This window comes from Tupaia chinensis, unplaced genomic scaffold (assembly GCF_000334495.1).
Source record: "Tupaia chinensis unplaced genomic scaffold, TupChi_1.0 Scaffold000407_4, whole genome shotgun sequence".
In the NCBI taxonomy this organism is placed as follows: domain Eukaryota; kingdom Metazoa; phylum Chordata; class Mammalia; order Scandentia; family Tupaiidae; genus Tupaia; species Tupaia belangeri.
Window position 1 is genome coordinate 4,434,236 of NW_006159912.1, and position 17,571 is coordinate 4,451,806.

General features: G+C 51.5%; 2 protein-coding genes across 3 annotated transcripts in view; one reads left to right on the forward strand and one right to left on the reverse strand.

Annotated features, from left to right (window-relative positions):
- The window catches only part of PIGW (phosphatidylinositol glycan anchor biosynthesis class W), a 37,291-nt gene that overhangs the window by 4,874 nt on the left and 14,846 nt on the right, over positions 1-17,571 (reverse strand). The window lies entirely within an intron of this gene.
- Positions 1-17,571, forward strand: part of MYO19 (myosin XIX) — a 31,963-nt gene continuing 14,392 nt past the window's right edge. Inside the window, exons 1-12 of one of the 2 annotated variants that reach the window (XM_014590124.2) lie at positions 1-18; positions 2,366-2,507; positions 6,138-6,273; positions 6,608-6,756; positions 10,165-10,278; positions 11,377-11,509; positions 12,093-12,162; positions 12,690-12,792; positions 13,461-13,557; positions 13,694-13,770; positions 15,351-15,441; positions 15,837-16,008. In XM_014590124.2, coding sequence (XP_014445610.1) covers positions 2,496-2,507; positions 6,138-6,273; positions 6,608-6,756; positions 10,165-10,278; positions 11,377-11,509; positions 12,093-12,162; positions 12,690-12,792; positions 13,461-13,557; positions 13,694-13,770; positions 15,351-15,441; positions 15,837-16,008 — 1,154 coding nt within the window. In that variant the 5' untranslated portion in view covers positions 1-18; positions 2,366-2,495. Of the gene's footprint in view, positions 19-399; positions 817-2,365; positions 2,508-6,137; positions 6,274-6,607; positions 6,757-10,164; positions 10,279-11,376; positions 11,510-12,092; positions 12,163-12,689; positions 12,793-13,460; positions 13,558-13,693; positions 13,771-15,350; positions 15,442-15,836; positions 16,009-17,571 lie in introns of those variants that run through there. The other variant, XM_006154452.3, reaches the window with a different exon arrangement.

Genomic DNA, 17,571 nt, shown 5'->3' on the forward strand with positions numbered 1-17,571 from the left:
GGGTCGGGCGTGGGACCGGTGAGTGCCACCCTCCGGGCAGACCAGAAGCCCTTCACGACCCCGAAGGGGCAGCGAGACTGGCTTGTCCCGCAGCGTCAAGGAAGGAGGCGGCGCCTCCTGGACCCCTTTCCGAGCGCCCTTCTTCCTTCTTCCATTTTCCTTTTGACCTCTCCTGTCCCAAGAGCAGGTAACCCAGCTCTTGGCCCTTGCTCAGAACTAGGACCTTTCGTGGTCACCCTCCACTTTGCCGGCAGGGGGCGGACCGGTGTCGGGAGAGGGTCCCGGGGGGCTGGCTGGCTGGGTCAGAGCTCCCTCCTTCCCTTCGCCCTAGCCAGGGGACCGGACCGGCGGGCGCGGGGCGGCTGGCTCTGGGGGAGGGGGAGGGTGTCAGGGCAGCCGTGCCCTTGGCTGGGGTCATGTCCACCTTCCCGCGAAGGACATATTTCCCCCGTGCCAGGTGCTTCCGGAGCGGCATCCCAGCCCTGGGCACCACGGGCCTGTCGCCCGGATCCGGATTCCCAGGTTCCCGCCAGGCACCCGGGGGCGGGGCCGGCCGTCTCCAAAGACCCTCACCGGGTGCTTTGCCCTTTCTCCAGAGTAGCTGAGGCTGGAGCCGAGGAGGAGCTGGTGATCAGGTTGCCACTTGCCTTGACTAAGTGTTCCACCTATTCATTACTGTCTCCATTCTGCCCACAGTGGTCACACCCTTTCCAGAAATTCTTGGCTAGTAACCACAAAGCTGGTGGGAGCAGGAGCTGGGAGAGCTGGAGAAAACTGCTCCAATCTGACTTGATTCCAGCAGAGAGCTGAACCCGGGTACTAGCCAGTTTAATCCTTATTTTAGCACGTGGGGTCAGTATCATTACTCCATTTGGCAGATGAGTAAAGGAGGTTTAGAGCCATGACCTGCAATAGTCTGACTATGGGCTTTGAATTATAATCCCACAGACTGTTCTGCTTCCCCTCTGAACCTCTCTCTCAAGGTGAGCTTGCAGTTGACGGCGTTTTGGTCTTCCTGAGTTTCCATGGCTGTCGCTTTTATGGGGTACAGTTAGCGTTCGGGGTGAAAGTGTCCTGTATGGTTCCGATGCCCTATCTTAGCTGAATTGTCCTTTTCAATGGAAGTCCCTATCCCTGGGATCTTTTTTCTTTGAAAGGTTTTTCGCTACAGGGCGCATATGCTCCCTTAGACAGAGAGACAGAAAATGATAAATTACCCCACCCCCACCCCAGGGAGAAGACCATGCCACAATGCCTTCTCCATTCTCCTCTTGGGATCTTGGGCATGCACACACAGGTGCGCCATGTGTTTTAAATTGCAGGGTCCAGGACTAGAACCATAGTCAAATACACAGGAGTCTAGCGACGGAACCATTACGCCACCTGCTGGTCCCAGTGAGGAAGATTTTTATTTGGATTTTTTTGGCCATAGGGCATGTATGCTCATTGTAGAGAGACAGACAGAACTAAAGTGAGAAATCATCTCCATGGGAGAGGGCCGCAATGTCGTCTCTTCTCCATTCTCCCCTCAGGATTTTGGGCACACGTGCACGTGGGCCTGGCATATATCTCAGGCTGCCAGATCCAGGACTAGAACTGCACAGCCAGCCATGTGGTATCCAGTGCCTTAACCACCACACTACCTGCTGAAACTCTAGATTTAAGTTTCTCTATTTTCAAGGTGAGAGGTAGGCCGTGTGGCTCACCCAGGGTCACACACCAGTGAATGAGCTGTGATTTCCCTCTGTATGTTCCTACCCAGCAGCTTTCCTAGAGCATCAAGAATAGGCTCCGGGGGCTGCCTGGTGGTTAAAGGCGCTGGACTCCCACATGGCTGACCACGGTTCAAGTCCCGGATCTGGCCGCTTGCTTTCTCTCTCTCTCTCTCTCTCTCTGTCCCTCTCTGGTCAAATTAAAAATAAATAAATAAAGTTAAATAAAATAATTCTAAAGAAAGAATTGGCTCCAGCCTCCCCTGTCCACCACCTACTGGCCATACTGAAATAGGACATTTTTGTCTAGTGGAACTAATAGGTCAGTCTTCTCTGTCTCTCTGGTGTCTTCTTCATCCTCCCTGGCATACTGACCCAGATTAGCAGCCTCACTTAAACACTATATATAAAAAAAAAAGACCGTGACATTTTACTACAGGGAAAACAAGGAGGAGCCTGGGGAGCCTCTGGAGGCTCTCATAAAAGTTTCCCCTGTTGCTTAGTTGGCAAGGGAAAGGACTCAACTCTCACTCTCTGCCCGGGCCTGTCCTGCTTCTCAGTTAGTTCCTCCTGCTTGATGGGAAGAGTATGAGTGAGTCACCTGGAGAAGCCTTCACCTGTGTGTGGCCCTCATCTTCTCTCCTATGTCACAGGCTCTGAGGTGACTTGTCTCAGATTCCTCCAGAATTGAGCCCTGTGCCAGAGCCATGCACCAACCTGTGGCCCCATGACCAGGCAGAGAGCACCTGTAACCCGAACCCTGGCTGACCACACTGAAGCAGGATGCGCCAGCAGGTAAATGTCAACCTTAGATGCCCCAGGGCCTCATCTGTGACTTGTCTGAATGAAGATTCTGCTGCCCTTTATCTGGCAGGAAGGGAAAGACTTTTGAAGGGTCTTTTCTCTCCTCACACAATCACTCTAATGCCTTTCACCCATCACCAAGAAGTTCTTCTGAATATCTAACCTGAATCTCCTCGTTGATGGTTTTTAGCTCTTTTCCTTGGGATGGGTATGGTGACATGGGAAGGAAATCCTCCACTTTGATAACCTGGCAGAGAGGCAGTCCCGAGGGATGTCCCTGCTGTCTGAATTGCCGAGGCACAGAAAGAGCCTTGGGCTTCCAAAAAGATGTGTTCCTTGAAGCTGAGCCTTAAAGAAGAAGAAACTAACCAAGTGGAGAAGGAAAATAATCAGTCCAGGCAAAGGGATCAGCCTGTGCAAAAATGTGAAAGAAGATGACCTATGTGGGAATTTAGATTTCTCTTTTTTTTCTTGGGGGGGGGGGATTGCTATAGGGCACGTGCGCTCACCAGAAAGACAGAGACAGAGAGACAGAAAGCAAGAAATCACACCCCGCCCCCAGGGGATGGCCAAGCCGCAATCCCTTCGCCTCCATTCTCCTCTCAGGATCTTGGGCAAGCACATGCATGAGTTTAAGCCACCGGGTCCAGGACTCGAACCATTCTTTTTTTTTTTTTAAAAGAGAGATTTTTTGGCATAGGGGCATATGCTTGCCAGAGAGACAGAGAGAAAGTGCTGGGGGTTGCCCACGCCACAGTCCCTTCTCCATTCTCCTCTCAGGATTTTGGGCATGCACACATACATGCCTGGCGTGAGTTTTAAGCCACCAGGTTCAAGACTCAAACTATGGTCGGCTACATGGGAGTACAGTGACAGAACCATTACGTCATCTGCTGGTCCTGGAAATTGAGGATTCTGATGAACGAATAGATCATGGGATATATGAAACCTGCCCTTACTCCAGGTCTCTGCCTCTCTAAAAAGGCTACAGATGCCGCCAGGCCTGTGGGATTCCAAATCACCCTGCACTATGGAGGTCTAGCTCATGGTCTGGAGTGAACGCCAGCAGACATTTGCTGAATTTTTTACTAAGTGTTGCCAGGCACTAGGCTGAAGTGGATGTTTAAGATGGTACATGCCTTCAAAGAGCTCATGGTCTAGAGGAGTCCCAGGTAGATAAGTGCCTGAGATAATAGGATAACCAAGTACAGGGCCACCAGCTTCAAAGGCCATGGTAGACATTGCCACCTGCCCTTCTAGCCAGTTTGTCTCATGACTCAGGCTTGGGACCAACCCATGGCATGGTTCTTAAGGTGGATAGATCCTACATGGCCAACCAACTGTGCAGTTCAAATCCCAGACCTTACAGCTTGAGAAACACCAGGCACGTGTGGATGTGTGCCCATTCTCCACGGGAGTGCTTCCTCACTTTCCCTCTGTCTGTCTCCAGCTGAGCATACATTGTCTGGCAGATTTAAAAAAGAAGAAAGGAAGGGCCAGTAGATGACATAGTGGTTAAGGTGTTGGACTCCCATGTGCCCAACTGCGGTTTGTAGGCCCAGACTCAGCGGCTTGAGAATCACACCAGGCACATATATGTGCATGCCCAAAATCCTGAGAGGAGAATGGAGGGGAAGGAATTGTGGCAGGTGCTTTTTTTCTTCTTTTAAGTTTTTTTTTTTTTTTTTGCCATAGGCGTATGCACTCTTGAATAAGCCACTTACCCTTTCTGAACCTCACAGGGATGTGGTGACGATAAACAAAATGACATGTATCAAGTGCTTAGCATATTAACAAGGGCTCAATACAGAACAGCTGCTAGCATGGTTATGGTGAACATTACTGCTTCTTTAACAAGAAAAAGGTAAGTTAAGGGGACTAGCAGATGGAGGAATGGTTACGTCACTGGACTCCCAAATGGTTGACTCTGTGTGTGTGCATGCCCAAAAATCTCTAGAGGAGAATAGAGAAGGGGTTGCGGTGTGGCCACCTCCCCTGAGGAAGTGATTTCTCACTTTCTGTCTTTTCGTCTCTCTAGTGAGCTCACGTGGCCTTTAGCAAATATCTCTCTTACAAAAAAAAAAAGGCAAAAACTACGTTTAGAAGAATAGTAGGTAAATTTGAGGGGCATATTCCAGATATTTTCCTAAAGGCTTCATTAGTACCTGTGAGGTAGGTACTATTGCCATTCCCACTTTACAGGTGAGGGAAACTGAGGCACAAGAGATTAAGAAACTTGCATAAGATTACATAACTAGCACAAATTCTGGTCAGGTACCTCTCTGGTTAGAGCAGAGCTATTCATAAACTAGCTAATTTGTGAACGTTTTGTTTTTCTCGGAGCAGTGATGTGAATGGATCCAGCTGTGCTCTGACCTTAGCTGTGCTCTTACCCTGGAGGCCAAGAGCCATACACTATGGTGGGCCCAATGCTCAGAGAACAAGCAACATCTTTGGAAGACGCTTGTTCCTGAGCCTCTCAGATGAAACTGGCCACCTTGGCTTGTTTCCCTGAGAGCACTGACCTTTGGAAACACACATCATGTTACAGACCTTTTTCTCCAAAAGCAGACTCCAGCCAGATGCCTGTCTTCTACTCCTGTCCCACCTTTCCTGCATCCTCAGGAAGGCAGGAAGAAAGACGGGACCACGGGAGGGAGTGGGCTGACGAAACATGTGGAAAGTGTTGGAATCAAGGATGGGCAAGGGAGACGGGAAAGGCACCTCTTCTGCCGGTGCTCATTCTTGACCTCGTACCACTTCTGAGCCAGGCTTCCTCTCAGGTAGACCCCGGCTAGAGGAACCAACTCATTAGCTAAATCTGAGCTCCGAGAAGCAGGTGATGAAGACATGGGTCTATGTCTCTGGGAAGATAACACCTGTTTTCATCCCATGTTGGCCTCAGAAAAGGCACACCCCATGGTCCTTCTCCTTGGAAGTACTCCTGTAGCAGCCCCTCTTTGGGACCCCACCCCTGGCCAGCCACTAAGGTTGATAGCCTGGACACTAACGTGACTGGAGCTTCTGGTAGAGGAGATGGACTATGTACTATGTGTTAGGCACTGACTGAATGCTTTGTATCTCTCTTCTTCCTAAGTTTATTTCCTTTTATCTATAAATAAAAAAGCTGTGGCTCAGGAACATCTCCCCACAGCTCTCCATCCTCACTCATCTATTTACCCAGCAGTTAGTGTAATGGCTATGTCACTGGACTCCCATGTCATTGACTGTGGTTTGAGTTCCGGACCCGGTGGCTTAAACTCACGCTGGGCGCATGTGCATGTGTGCCCAAGATCCCGAGAGGAGAATGGAGAAGGGACTGTGGCGTGGCCATCCGCCCTGGGGGGTGCTTTCTCACTTTCTGTCTCTCTGTCTCTCTGTCTTTCTGGTGAGTGCACTCACCCTACAGCAAAAAATCTCTCTCTCAAAAAAAAAAGCTGTGGCTCAGAGGGGATATTGGGCCACTGTTCCCAGGGCTAGTAACTGGCTAAGTGAAATTCCCACCAGTCCAGACGATGATACTAGAGACCACCTCTTTCCACCACACAGGACCCCACCCTGTGTAGCTGCTGCCAGAGGTCTGAGACCCAGCTGTCTGGCCCTCATGTTATTCCCTTTCAGGTTAATGGCCATGGTCCAGGCTCTGAGGCCCAAGACAGGGAATCCCTCAGAGACCTGCAGGAGTTCCTGGGTGGGGAGGCCCCACTGCACCAGCTAGATGACCTCACCAAGGTGAACCCTGTGACGCTGGAGACAGGTATGAGCTTCCCATTCCTCAAAAGTGTCATTTCCAAGAAAATGGCAATACAATGAAGGTATTCAGCACAGCTTTCCCGGGTCAGACCGAGCCAGATGGGCTGTTCCAGACCTCACCTCAAGGGAGCCTGGTACTATACCTGGGCTCCCCAGGGCAGCCTTTGCTTCAGACTTGGGGCTCATCTTAATTAGATCTCGTATCTATTCATCAGGGAGCTGCTGGGATCTAAGGGCACTTGGCTAATTGCAGAGGGAGAGCCATTAGGCAGATGTGTGTCTGTGTGTGTGGTTTTGTCTGTATTTGAGCCAGTTTACTAAAGACATTTCTGCCTCAGTCCTGAGGTGCCTGCAGGCCCGGTACGGGGCAGACATATTCTACACCAATGCTGGCTGCACCCTGGTTGCTCTGAACCCCTTCAAGCCCGTCCCTCAGCTCTACTCGACAGAGCTGATGAGAGAATACCACACTGCACCTCAGCCCCAGGTAAGGCTCGGCTGCTGCCTGTAGCTTCAGGGCTCCCCACAGCTCTACATCCTCACTCATCTGTTTACCCAGAGCCGTCTAGTCATTTAAAGTCTAGAGGGGGTTGGGGCCGCAGGTGGCGTGGTGGTTAAAGGCACTGGACACTCCTACATGGCTGACCACAGTTTGAGTCCTGGACCTGGTGCTTGCTTTTTCACTTCTCCTCTCTCTCTCTGTCTGATCAAACTGAAAAATAATAAATAAATAAATTTGGGACCACAGGTGGCGGTGGTTAAAGCACTCGACACTCCCACATGGCTGACCATGGTTTCAGTCCCAGACCTGGTGGCTTGCTTTCTTACTTTCCCTCTCTATGTCTCTCTCTGGTCAAAATAAGTAAATTAATAAATAAAATTAGATAAATAATTATTTATTTTAAAGTAATAATAAAGTTAAATAAAATAATTATTTGTAAAACTAGATAAATAAAGTCTAGAGGGGGCCAGCGGGTGGCATGGTAGTTGAGTGCTGGACTCCCACATGGCCAACTGTGGTTTGAGTCCCAGGCCTGGCAGCTTTTTTCCCACTTTCCCTCCTCTCTATCTCTCTCTGCCTTGTAGCAATTTTTTTAAAAAATAGCTATAATAACAAACTTAAATAAATGATTCTAAAACTAAATAAGTAAAGTCTGCTGGTGTCAGGCTGTACCCAAGAGGAGCTTGCAGAATTATGGACTCACAAAGAACCAACTACAGGACAAGAAGTGTAAAGTAAGAGGGAGCCGCAGGTGGTGTGGTAGTTAAAACACTCTATTTCCACATGGTCAGCCACAGTTCAAGTCCCGGGCCTAGTGGCTTGAAATTCATGCCAGGTACCTGTGTGTGCACGCCCAAAATCCCAATGGAAGAATGGAGGAGAAGGGATTATGACGTGACAATTCTCCCTGGGGGTTGGTTTCTCACTTTCTCTTTCTCTGTGTCTCCCTCTGGCAAGTGCACACGCCCTGTAGCAAAAATCTCTCTCTTTAAAAAAAAAAAAAGAATCTCCCTGGGGGGTGATTTCTTGCTGTTTGTCTCTCTTTCTGGCAAGTGTGCACCAGAGCAAAACCTCTCCCACCCCACCCCACCCCACCCCCCAAAAAAAGGTGTAAAGTGGTAGATAAACATTTAGTTGAGTCTGGAACCTAAAATAGAGAACAGGACAAATGAATGTTTTTCTTGTTTGTTGTTTTTGTTTGTTTGTTTGTTTTTTTAAAGAATTACTTTATTTAACTTTTTTTTTTCTTTTTTCGGAGAGGATTTTGCTACAGGGCACGTGTGCCCGCCAGACAGACAGAGAGACAGAAAGTGAGAAATCACCCCCCGGGGGGATGGCCACACTGCAATCCCTTCTCCTCCATTCTCCTCTCGGGATCTTGGGCACGCACGCACACGTGCCTGGCGTGAGTTTAAGCCACTGAGTCCAGGATTCGAACCACGGTCAACTACATGGGAGTCCAGCGACCATAGCCATTATGCTAACTGCTGGTCCCAAACTTATTTATTTTTATTTACTTATTTAACTGACCAGAGAAGGACAGAGCAAGAGTAAAAAGAAGAGAGAGAGAAATCAAGCTGCCAGGTCTGGGTCTTGAACTGTGGTCAGCCATGTGGGAGTCCAGTACCCTGAAGCACCACGCCATCTGCCAGACGTTTTGTTTTAATAGAGGCTTTTGCCTTAGGGCATGTGTGCTAGGGGTGGGAGAGAATTTCCACACCTCAATCCCGTCTCCTCTACTCTCCTCCTAGGATCTTGGGCACACACACACACACACCTAGTGTGAGTTTCAAGCCACCAGGTTTGGGACTTGAACCACGGTTGGCCATGTTATCCGTGTTATCTGCTGGCCCCTGTTTTTCTTGTTTTTTAAATTTATTATTCTTACTAAGTTTATTAAGTTTCCCTCTAATTTTTATGTTCTTGTGAGGAAAAAGAAAAATATGTTTTATTTTATGACATAGGTTTCAACGAGCAAATGTTAAATCCCTAAGACTTGACTTGTACCAGTATTGTACTTTCCAAGTCAAAATGTCCCTAAAGGCCACTTTCTAAATTTTCGTAGTGAGGCAAATGATTCTAAGATTTTCCACAAACATTCAGCCATCTAAAATGGAGGATCAAATTGTTCTGCCTATATAAACTAGCTATTAGGGTGTGTTTGGAGTGATTTCAGGGTGTCTTCAAACTTAAATCTCAGTGTTCTCAGTATGAAAAACCTGAGGTCAGATACCTATGTAAGGAAAATGCTATTCATTCATCCATAAACTCCAAAAAAGCAAATGGATAATGCTGGCCATATTTTGCCTTTCTGACATTTCCTTGGGAATCTGCAAGAGCCTCTTCTTACCCCTCCTGTAGTAAGATCATTTAAGTATGCATTAAACAGCTATAGAATACTAAAAACGTTTAGCCACAACCAAAATGGGGGGAGGACTTATAAAGGTATATTTGTGTACTTAATAAATCACCTTTCTAGAAAAGAATAACATTGCATGTGCTAAGTATTACCCTAATCCCCTCTACACATACTTATCTCTTCAGAGAAGAATAACTTATTTGGGGCAAGGGGAGGTGCAGGCCAGGAATGGGCTTGTTGGAGTTGGCATGCACGGTGAGTCCAGGGAGAAGAAGCCAGGGTGGACTTGCTGGCAGGAGGGAGGCTGTGGGGAGAGAGGCAATAGATGAGGGGAGGAAGATGGGAAAGCCAGGGCTGAGTGTGGAGGGTCCGAAGCAGCACAGAAGCAGAGTCCACGAAGCTTCATCATCTAGGTGGAGGTGGCGCTGGGAATGGAGCCCGCTGGGGGAATAACCACTGTGGGAGCTGGCCTCAGTTGGAGGTTGATGACAGTTCAGGTGATAGGCAGCTGGGGCAAGGACAGGTGTAGAGGGATGGCTCTGACGCTACCTGTAACAGAGGCCTTGCTCCTTAGGAAGCTGTGGGTGGGTGATCTTTGCTGGAGAGCTGACAAGGTGTCTGCAGATAGCCGGCCCTCTAGGAATTCATGCATGAATTCATGAAGTGTCCAGAGCAGTCTGTCCTGAGACCCCAAGAGCAGTCTGTCCTGAGAGCCCATGTCTGACTCTCTGCCCCATCCCCTCAAAGTCCAAAGCCAGGTCATGGTCCCCTCTGTCTTCCACTGCCCAGAGCTTGATGCCTGGCACACGGAGGAAAGAACAGTGGCTTTGGCAGTCAAATCACATGAATGCACTTGCTGAGTGGGCCTTGGAAGGCCTCTCAACCTCAGATTCTCTATAAAACAGGGTTAGCTATCCAGCTGATGCACTGATGCACAGAAAGACGCATCCCGGTGCTGCTGTCAGCAGCCATCCCTGGATCAGCCACTCTTGAAAACGTTCCCTCCTATGACCTCTCCCCTCTTGATGTTTCAGAAACTAAAGCCCCATGTGTTCACCGTGGGCGAGCAGACCTACAGAAACGTCAGGAGCCTGATCGAGCCAGTAAACCAGTCCATCGTGGTCAGTGGAGAGAGCGGCGCTGGAAAGGTAGGAGAGCCTCTTTCCCGCCCTGTCTGCTTGTGACTGGCACAGGGGCCATTCCCTGTGGAGTTGTCTGTTGCCTCGTGGTTCCCAGATAGGCTAGCCAGAGAAGGAACCAGTGGGCAGTGGTGGGCAAGCACTAGGATAGCGTCAGGGACAGGGTTCTAGTCCATCCCCACCACTGGCTTTGCTCTCACCCTGGTGGGCTGCTTTCCCCCTTGAGCCTTCAGTTCCTCATGAAAAGTATTTCCCACTTTTTTTCCCTCAGGGTGTTTTTTGTTGTACGGTATATGTGCTTGCCAGAGAGAGAGACACAGTGAGAGGGAAAGTGAGAAATCACCCCTGGGGAGATGGCCATGCCGCAATCCCTTCTCCATTCTCCTCCCAGGATCGTAGGTACACCCAGCATGATTTTGAAGCCACCAGGTTCAGGACTCAAACTGCGGCCATCTGCTGGTCCTGGTGTCTCCCAGTTCTGGCACCACTTGACAGTCTCCTGTTGAGGATTTCAGCATAGTGGTTAACAGCATCTCAGGGGTCCAGCAGGCGGCATGGTGGCTAAGGGTGCTGGACTCCCATATGGCTGACCACAGTTCAAGTCCTAAAACTGGCAGCTTGCTTTCTCACTTTCTCTCTCTCTCTCTCTCTTTCTCTCTCCAGTCAAATTAAAATAAATAGAAAATAAAATAATCTTAAAAAAATAAAAAAAGAGCATCTCAGAAAGGTACTTAGTGGGCCAGCAGGTGACCTAGTGGTTAAGGTGGCTGGATCCCATAAAGCCAACTGCCCAGTTTGAGTCCTGGATCCAGTGGCTTGAAAAACACACCAGGCCACAGAGCCATGAGGCCTCAGAAACAGAGTAGTCTGCCCAGGTCAGAGGAGTTTTCCCTTTTCTAGCCCAGCTCCCCTCATTCCCAGCGCATCCTCTGGAGCTGGGATGTGCACCCCCATTTCACAGATGAGGGAGTGCCTCTCCCCAGGCTGCAGTTGAATCTGGAGTCCCTGATTTGGTCCGCAACAGCAAGGTGGAGAGAGCGCTGGTGGCGCCACTCCCTCCAGCAGGCTCAGAAGTGGGAGGGAATGGACACGCTGTCTCTGCCACAGACATGGACCTCCCGCTGCCTGATGAAGTTCTATGCCATAGTGGCCGCCTCACCCACGTCCTGGGAGAGCCATAAGATTGCAGAGAGGATCGAACAGCGGATCTTAAACTCCAACCCTGTCATGGAAGCCTTTGGTGAGATCAGTGTCCTCTGCACAGAACTTCAGTCCCACTTCTTCTGGGAGTTGCCCCTTCTGGGGAGGACAGTGCTTTGTAACCCTCTGGGGATTAGAAGATGAGTGTGTCCCTCACTACTCTGGATCCCCAGCCTCCTCTTTGCCTTTCAAATTGGTGTGACATCATTTGGTCACCCCAGCCTGAGCACACAACGGTGGTGCAGGGGAGGGCCTTGTGCTTACCCAGTCCAACTCCTACCTTCCTGCCCAGTTTCCTGACGGCTCGGAGAAGGGGCCTGTGTAAGGATGCAGGTGTCCGTGCTGGGGCTGGGGCCCAGAGGTTTGCCTCACTGTCTAAGCTTAGCGCCGACCCCTCCCTGGCTGCCTAGGCTTATTTATTCCAGGTCCTTGCCAGGAAGTTCTGACTCTCCTGAATCCCTCTTGCCAAAGCCTGAGTCCCAATCCCTCGTCTGTCCCCTGTGACGTGGAAGACAGTATAGGGGCCTTCGGGTGACTTGAGAGGGACACAGCCTCTGGCACAAGGCCACAGGATTGCTAACCCGGGGGGGGTGGGGGGGGCATAAACACTGGTGTGTCTGCAGGGAACGCGTGTACACTGAGGAATAACAACAGCAGCCGCTTTGGGAAGTTCATCCAGCTCCAGCTGAACAGGTAGCAGCTGCTGCCCCCCTGGCTGGTCGGAGGATGGGATGGGAGGTTCAAAGTGGCTGGGCAGTCTCCAGCCTGGGCCACCTCTACAGGCAAAACCCTGCTTCTGGCCTGTGTAGACATAGGGTTCCTTAGGCTTGGGGAACCCTGAGGGTGATCTCTGAGCCTAGAAGACTGTGGCTGCTCCTACTTCAGAAGCCTTGTCACAGCCTGTGTTCCTCCTGTTCCTACCCTTGCTCAGGGACGTCTAGTCTGCCATCTTTGGGACCATAGCCATGGGTTTGAAGCTGGGGCTTCTGCTCTAGGCATGGGATGGGGGCAAACATACAGAGGCCTTGGCCCTGCCCATCTGAGCTGGATGTCGGGAAACGTCCCAGAGCACCCCAGGTTCCCCACCCTTGTGATCCTCCACTGGCTAAGTGGAAGAGCTTGGCAGGGAGCTGCTTGGTGGCAGTCTGTCTCACAGTAAGAGCCAAATAAATGGCTATGGAGTGAATAGGCAGCTAACAGGCTCCGATCTGTGTGCCCAGAGCCCAGCAGATGACCGGAGCAGCAGTTCAGACCTACCTCCTCGAGAAAACACGCGTAGCCTGCCAGGCCTCCAACGAGAGGAACTTCCATATCTTCTACCAGGTGTGTGCCAGGTGGGGCCGACCACCCCCAGTGCAGGGCGGGATGGGTCTGTCTCTGAGCCCCATGCCCTGCGTGCTCCTTGCCAGCCCCTTCACCTGGCTTCCAACGTGTTGCCTTTCGTTCCTGAAGACTCTGCAACACTTGGGCCTCACACTGGACCTTGGCTTCCTGCTCAGTTCTGACCTGGAGTTGGGGGTTCCTCTTCTAACAGACCAGAAGTTCCTTGAGGCTGGGACTCTGACTCTAGGTGAAAGCTGTCACCATCATCAGACTGAGGGCCCTCCTAGGATGGCTGCTGCCCCCAGCAGAATAACGGCTTCTCTTGCCGTGTGCCTCTTCCATCAGCCTGGGGGCCCCAAGGCTTGGCCAGTGCTTCCCTTGCTCCAGGCTGGGAGCATCCTTAGGTGGAAAAGCTCTGGGCTTTCTCCATCAGAACAAGCTTTCCAGAACAGGGTTTTTGTCTCTATTTCTGTTTTTGCATCAGGTCAGAGATCCAGAGCTGTGTTTGCTGCTGTTCTCGCCGCCACACCTGCCCTGGGCTCTACAGGGACCCCTCAGCTTTATGATGATGCTGCCATTTCTCACTCCTCTCATCCCAAACCCAGGCTTCTGTAAGCCAGGGCTTCCCTTGTGCCCCTGCTCAGCCGCCTGCCATCCCCTTCCCACAGATCTGCAAAGGAGCTAGTGTGGACGAGAGACTACAGTGGCACCTCCCCGAGGGAGCCACCTTCTCCTGGCTGCCCAACCCAGAGAAGACCCTGGAAGGTAGGGGGAGCCTCACTCAGCCCCCTATGCTGCTGGGCAGCACTCACCCACCCTACACAGGGCCTGTCTCCTCACTCCTTCCTGTCCTGCCAACCTCTGGCCCTAACACTGGGCTGTGCCTTGGGTTCTTTTTCAGAGGATTGTTTCGACGTGACCAGAGAGGCCATGCTCCATTTGGGCATTGACACTCCCACCCAGAACAACATCTTTAAGGTCAGAAGAAAAACCATACCACTTAACATTTGGCAGGCTGTCTTTCCCTGAGCACCCAGACTTGGGCCCCGCTGTACAACCTCCAAAGAGTTGACTCTCCCTGTGCTGCAGAGTCTGGAGACAAGAGGTCAGGTGGACGAGGCCCTAGAGGACAGTGTTGCAGGGCACCGTGCCAGAGTACACAACATATTCAGTGACCCCTGCTTGGGTCCGAGATCACTGCGGTAAGCAGGATAGAGAAGTGATCCTGCCGTACATCTGTCTAGTATGCGAAAACATCAAAACCCTGTCCATACCTCATAGCTCTGTTGGTTTTGTCAGTAGTCCTCTGTGGGTAGAATCATTTCCACCTTTCACCTGAGAAAACCAAAGGGGCGATGTGACTGGCCCAAGGTCAGATACCACTGAGTGATACAGAGTGGATTTATACTAGGTGTAGTAATTCCAAGTTCCCCTTCCTCTCTTCCTCCTCCCTTCTCCCCAGGCCCCATTTTGCCCTCTAGGGCCTGGTGCTAGCCCAGGTGAGCTGGGCCCCCTCATCTCCACCTCCCTTCTCCCTCTGGTTTGCTGACAGGGATGCCTGCCTCCCCCCCTCACTTGTTTACCCACTGGAGCGACAAGAAGAGATAGCTAGGATGGGCTGGCAGCAGGGACAGGGAAGCCCTGCAGGGAGAGGGCAGTGCAAAGGAAAATGGCCTCTACACCTAGGCAGGGAATGCTTCAGCAGGGAGGGTGTCACACCCAGGGCGGTACTGCCAAGTAGAGCAGGCCAGAGAACAAGGCAGTGTGTGTGGACAGCGCTCAGCCTCCAGGCGGGAACGTCACTTTGGGCTGGCATGACCCTTTGCCACAGCCATGCTGCCTGTTGGACAGCAGCCTTCTGAGCTGAGCTGTGACCAGAAGGCCAGTAGCATAGAAGCGCCTGCCTGGGAACAGATAGGAATGGCAAGAAGGGCTTCGAAGTTGCCTAGTTGCGGGGGGTCTCCTGTCTGTAGCCCCTGGAGGCTTGTCCATGTGGAGCATTGGGTGCCAAAACAAAAGGGCACCCACTGCACTGACACCGAAAGCACAGTGCCTCCCCCAGGCCAGGCTGTCACAAGCCAACAGTGCTGAGCCAGGAACAGAAGGAGCTGGAGCAAAACCCCCTCAGACACACGGGAACTCTGGCCCGTGCTAGCAGGGGAGTGTTGTCCTGCACACACCAACTGTCCCTGGAGAGCAGGAAGCCGAGGGCCAGGTGGTGGTGGACTTGGGGACCCTACTGGCTGCCCTGGGAGGCATCTGATGTCAGACCGCCTGGGTTCTAGTCCAATCTTCCTCTTTAGTGTCTGCACAGGCTCACAACCTAACCTCTCCCAACTAAGGCTGTCGTGGGTATGGTCGCAGTGCGTACCTCATGGGTTCAATGAGGTGACGCCTCTCACTTACGTGAACTGTGCAGGTGCAAACAGGCTCAGCTGGGCAGCTGTGGGGCGCTATCGGCATCCTGCTTGCCTGGTCCACTCAGCAAGAGGGGCCTTCCCATGCTGGTGCAGTCTACGTCCTCCCCTGCTCCTGACTGTGCTTCCCCACCTCCTCAGGCCCTGGCTGGACTGCTGCACCTTGGCAACATCTGTTTTGCTGACTCGGAGGACGAAGGCCAGCCCTGCCAGCTGAAGGACGAGGCCACGTGTGAGGGGCCAAGGGTGGGGAGCAGGGCAGGCCCTGCCGGGAAAATACCCCAAACTGATGGGACTGGGGGAGGCCAGAGGGTGAAACTTTGAATCTGATGCCCTTAATTAGACCATCCACTGTAGGGCCTGCCCTGGAAATTCCCTCCTCATCCATCACTGGTGAGGTAGGAGTCTCATCCCCATTGTGGATGAGAAAATGAGAGTCTCGGAGTTTATAAAGTGATTTGTCCTGCACATATTGGTGTGGACCTGGAGCATCAAAATCCTGCGTTTGAACCCTCACTCTGCCATTATGGAGACCTTTGGCGAGTCCTGCAAGGCCCATCAGAAAGAGCCAAAGTGCCTAGTGAAAGGACACCGGGTGGTTTGCTTAGGAGGCTTCCTCCTTCCCAGGCTCTATCCAGACATCGGCCTTGCTGCTGCAGATCCCAGAGGACACGCTACTGGAGACGCTGCGGATTAGAACCATCAGGGCGGGCAGGCAGCAGCAGGTGTTCCGGAAGCCCTGCTCCCGGGCTGAGTGTGACACTCGCAGAGACTGTCTGGCCAAACTGGTCTACGCACGGTGAGCAGCTACTCTGCCTCCCACTCCAGGTGGAACCAGACACCATCAGGTGGGGCCCCAGGCCCAGGGTCGGGGCTGACAGCTAAACTGAGGGGACAGCTGGGTGTGGCTCACTGGTTTTCCCTGAGCAATGCCCTTGGCCTCTGTCCTGAGTACTGAATGGGAAGTTGCCACATTCCTGGCCTCAATTCAGCTCATTATTCATACAGGAACCTGTTCTGACCTTGGCAGTAGGTGAGAAACTGCCAGTGCAGGCCGCAGAGGTGATCTGCACAGTTCCAGGTTCAAACTCCTAGCTGAATAGGCTCCTCTGTCTTCCTGTACCCTTGGACATAAGGCCCATGTAGTCAGCTGGCGAGTCTGGCAGGAGGAGGGAGAGCCAGAGTCTCAGCCTGCAGACTTGGGCAACACAGATTGCAGCAAGCCGGAGCCGAGCACAGTGGTGAAGCTGGGGGCCTGACCTCTGGAGCAGTTACAGGGCACCTCCACCTTCTGGCCATGTGGTTAAGGATGGTTTCTCACCGTGGGTTCTGAGAACCAGGTGGGTTCAGGTGCTTTGTAAGGGCTCCATGGGACCCAGATTCTTTTGAAATTATGAGACAGAACAGGAGTATGCGGGCGTGGGTGTACAGATGGGATCCTGGGTGCCCTCTGGGGAGGGAGTCCCCTTGCTTTCATGAATTTCTCAGGGAACTAAGAACTTAAGCACTGCTGAGGGAACAAAGTCCTCTGAGTTGAAAATGGCCCAGGGGAACTGGGCCCAGACTCAACCCATTTAAGCAATTACCTCTGCCTCAAAGCCAACTTCACATAATATTTCAGACCAAAGATTTCTGTTGTTTATTTTTTTATCTTTATTTATTATTTATTTTAATTTGACCGGAGAGGGACAGAGAGAGAAAGAAAGAGAGCATGCAAAAGACAAAGGAAAAGTGAAAAAGCAAGCCGCCAGGTCCAGGACTTAAACCGTGGTCAACCATGTGGAAGTCCAGCACCCTTAACCACCATACCACCTGCCAGCCCCAAGACCAAAGGTTTTTTAAGCCATTGTCAATACTGTTACTGCAGAATGACTGGATTAAGTGTGACGATCACAGATAGTGTCTGACCATGTATAGAAAATCTTTTTAAGAGGTTTTTGACTTAGGGCATGTGTGCTTGCCAGAGAGACAGAGACAGTGAGAGGAACAGTGAGCAATCATCCCACAGGTGGGATGGCCATACCACAATCCCTTCTCCATTCTCCTGAGATCTTGAGCACACACGCACAACATCAAGCCACCAGGTCTGGTACTCAAATCACAGTGGGCCATGTGGGAGTCCAGCGACGTGACCACTACGCCATCTGTTGGCCCCTATAGAAAATCTTACACACAGAGACCATCAAGTCACTAACAGCAGGTCAGTCATCATTAGTACTGCAAATGGGTTTCTGAACTTCCTCTTGCAAAAAGAAAATCCCTGGGACCAGCAGATGGCGTAGTGGTTATGTCGCTGGACTCCTGCGTAGTCAACCAGGCAGGGCACATGTGCATGCATGCCCAAAATTCTTAAAGGAGAGTG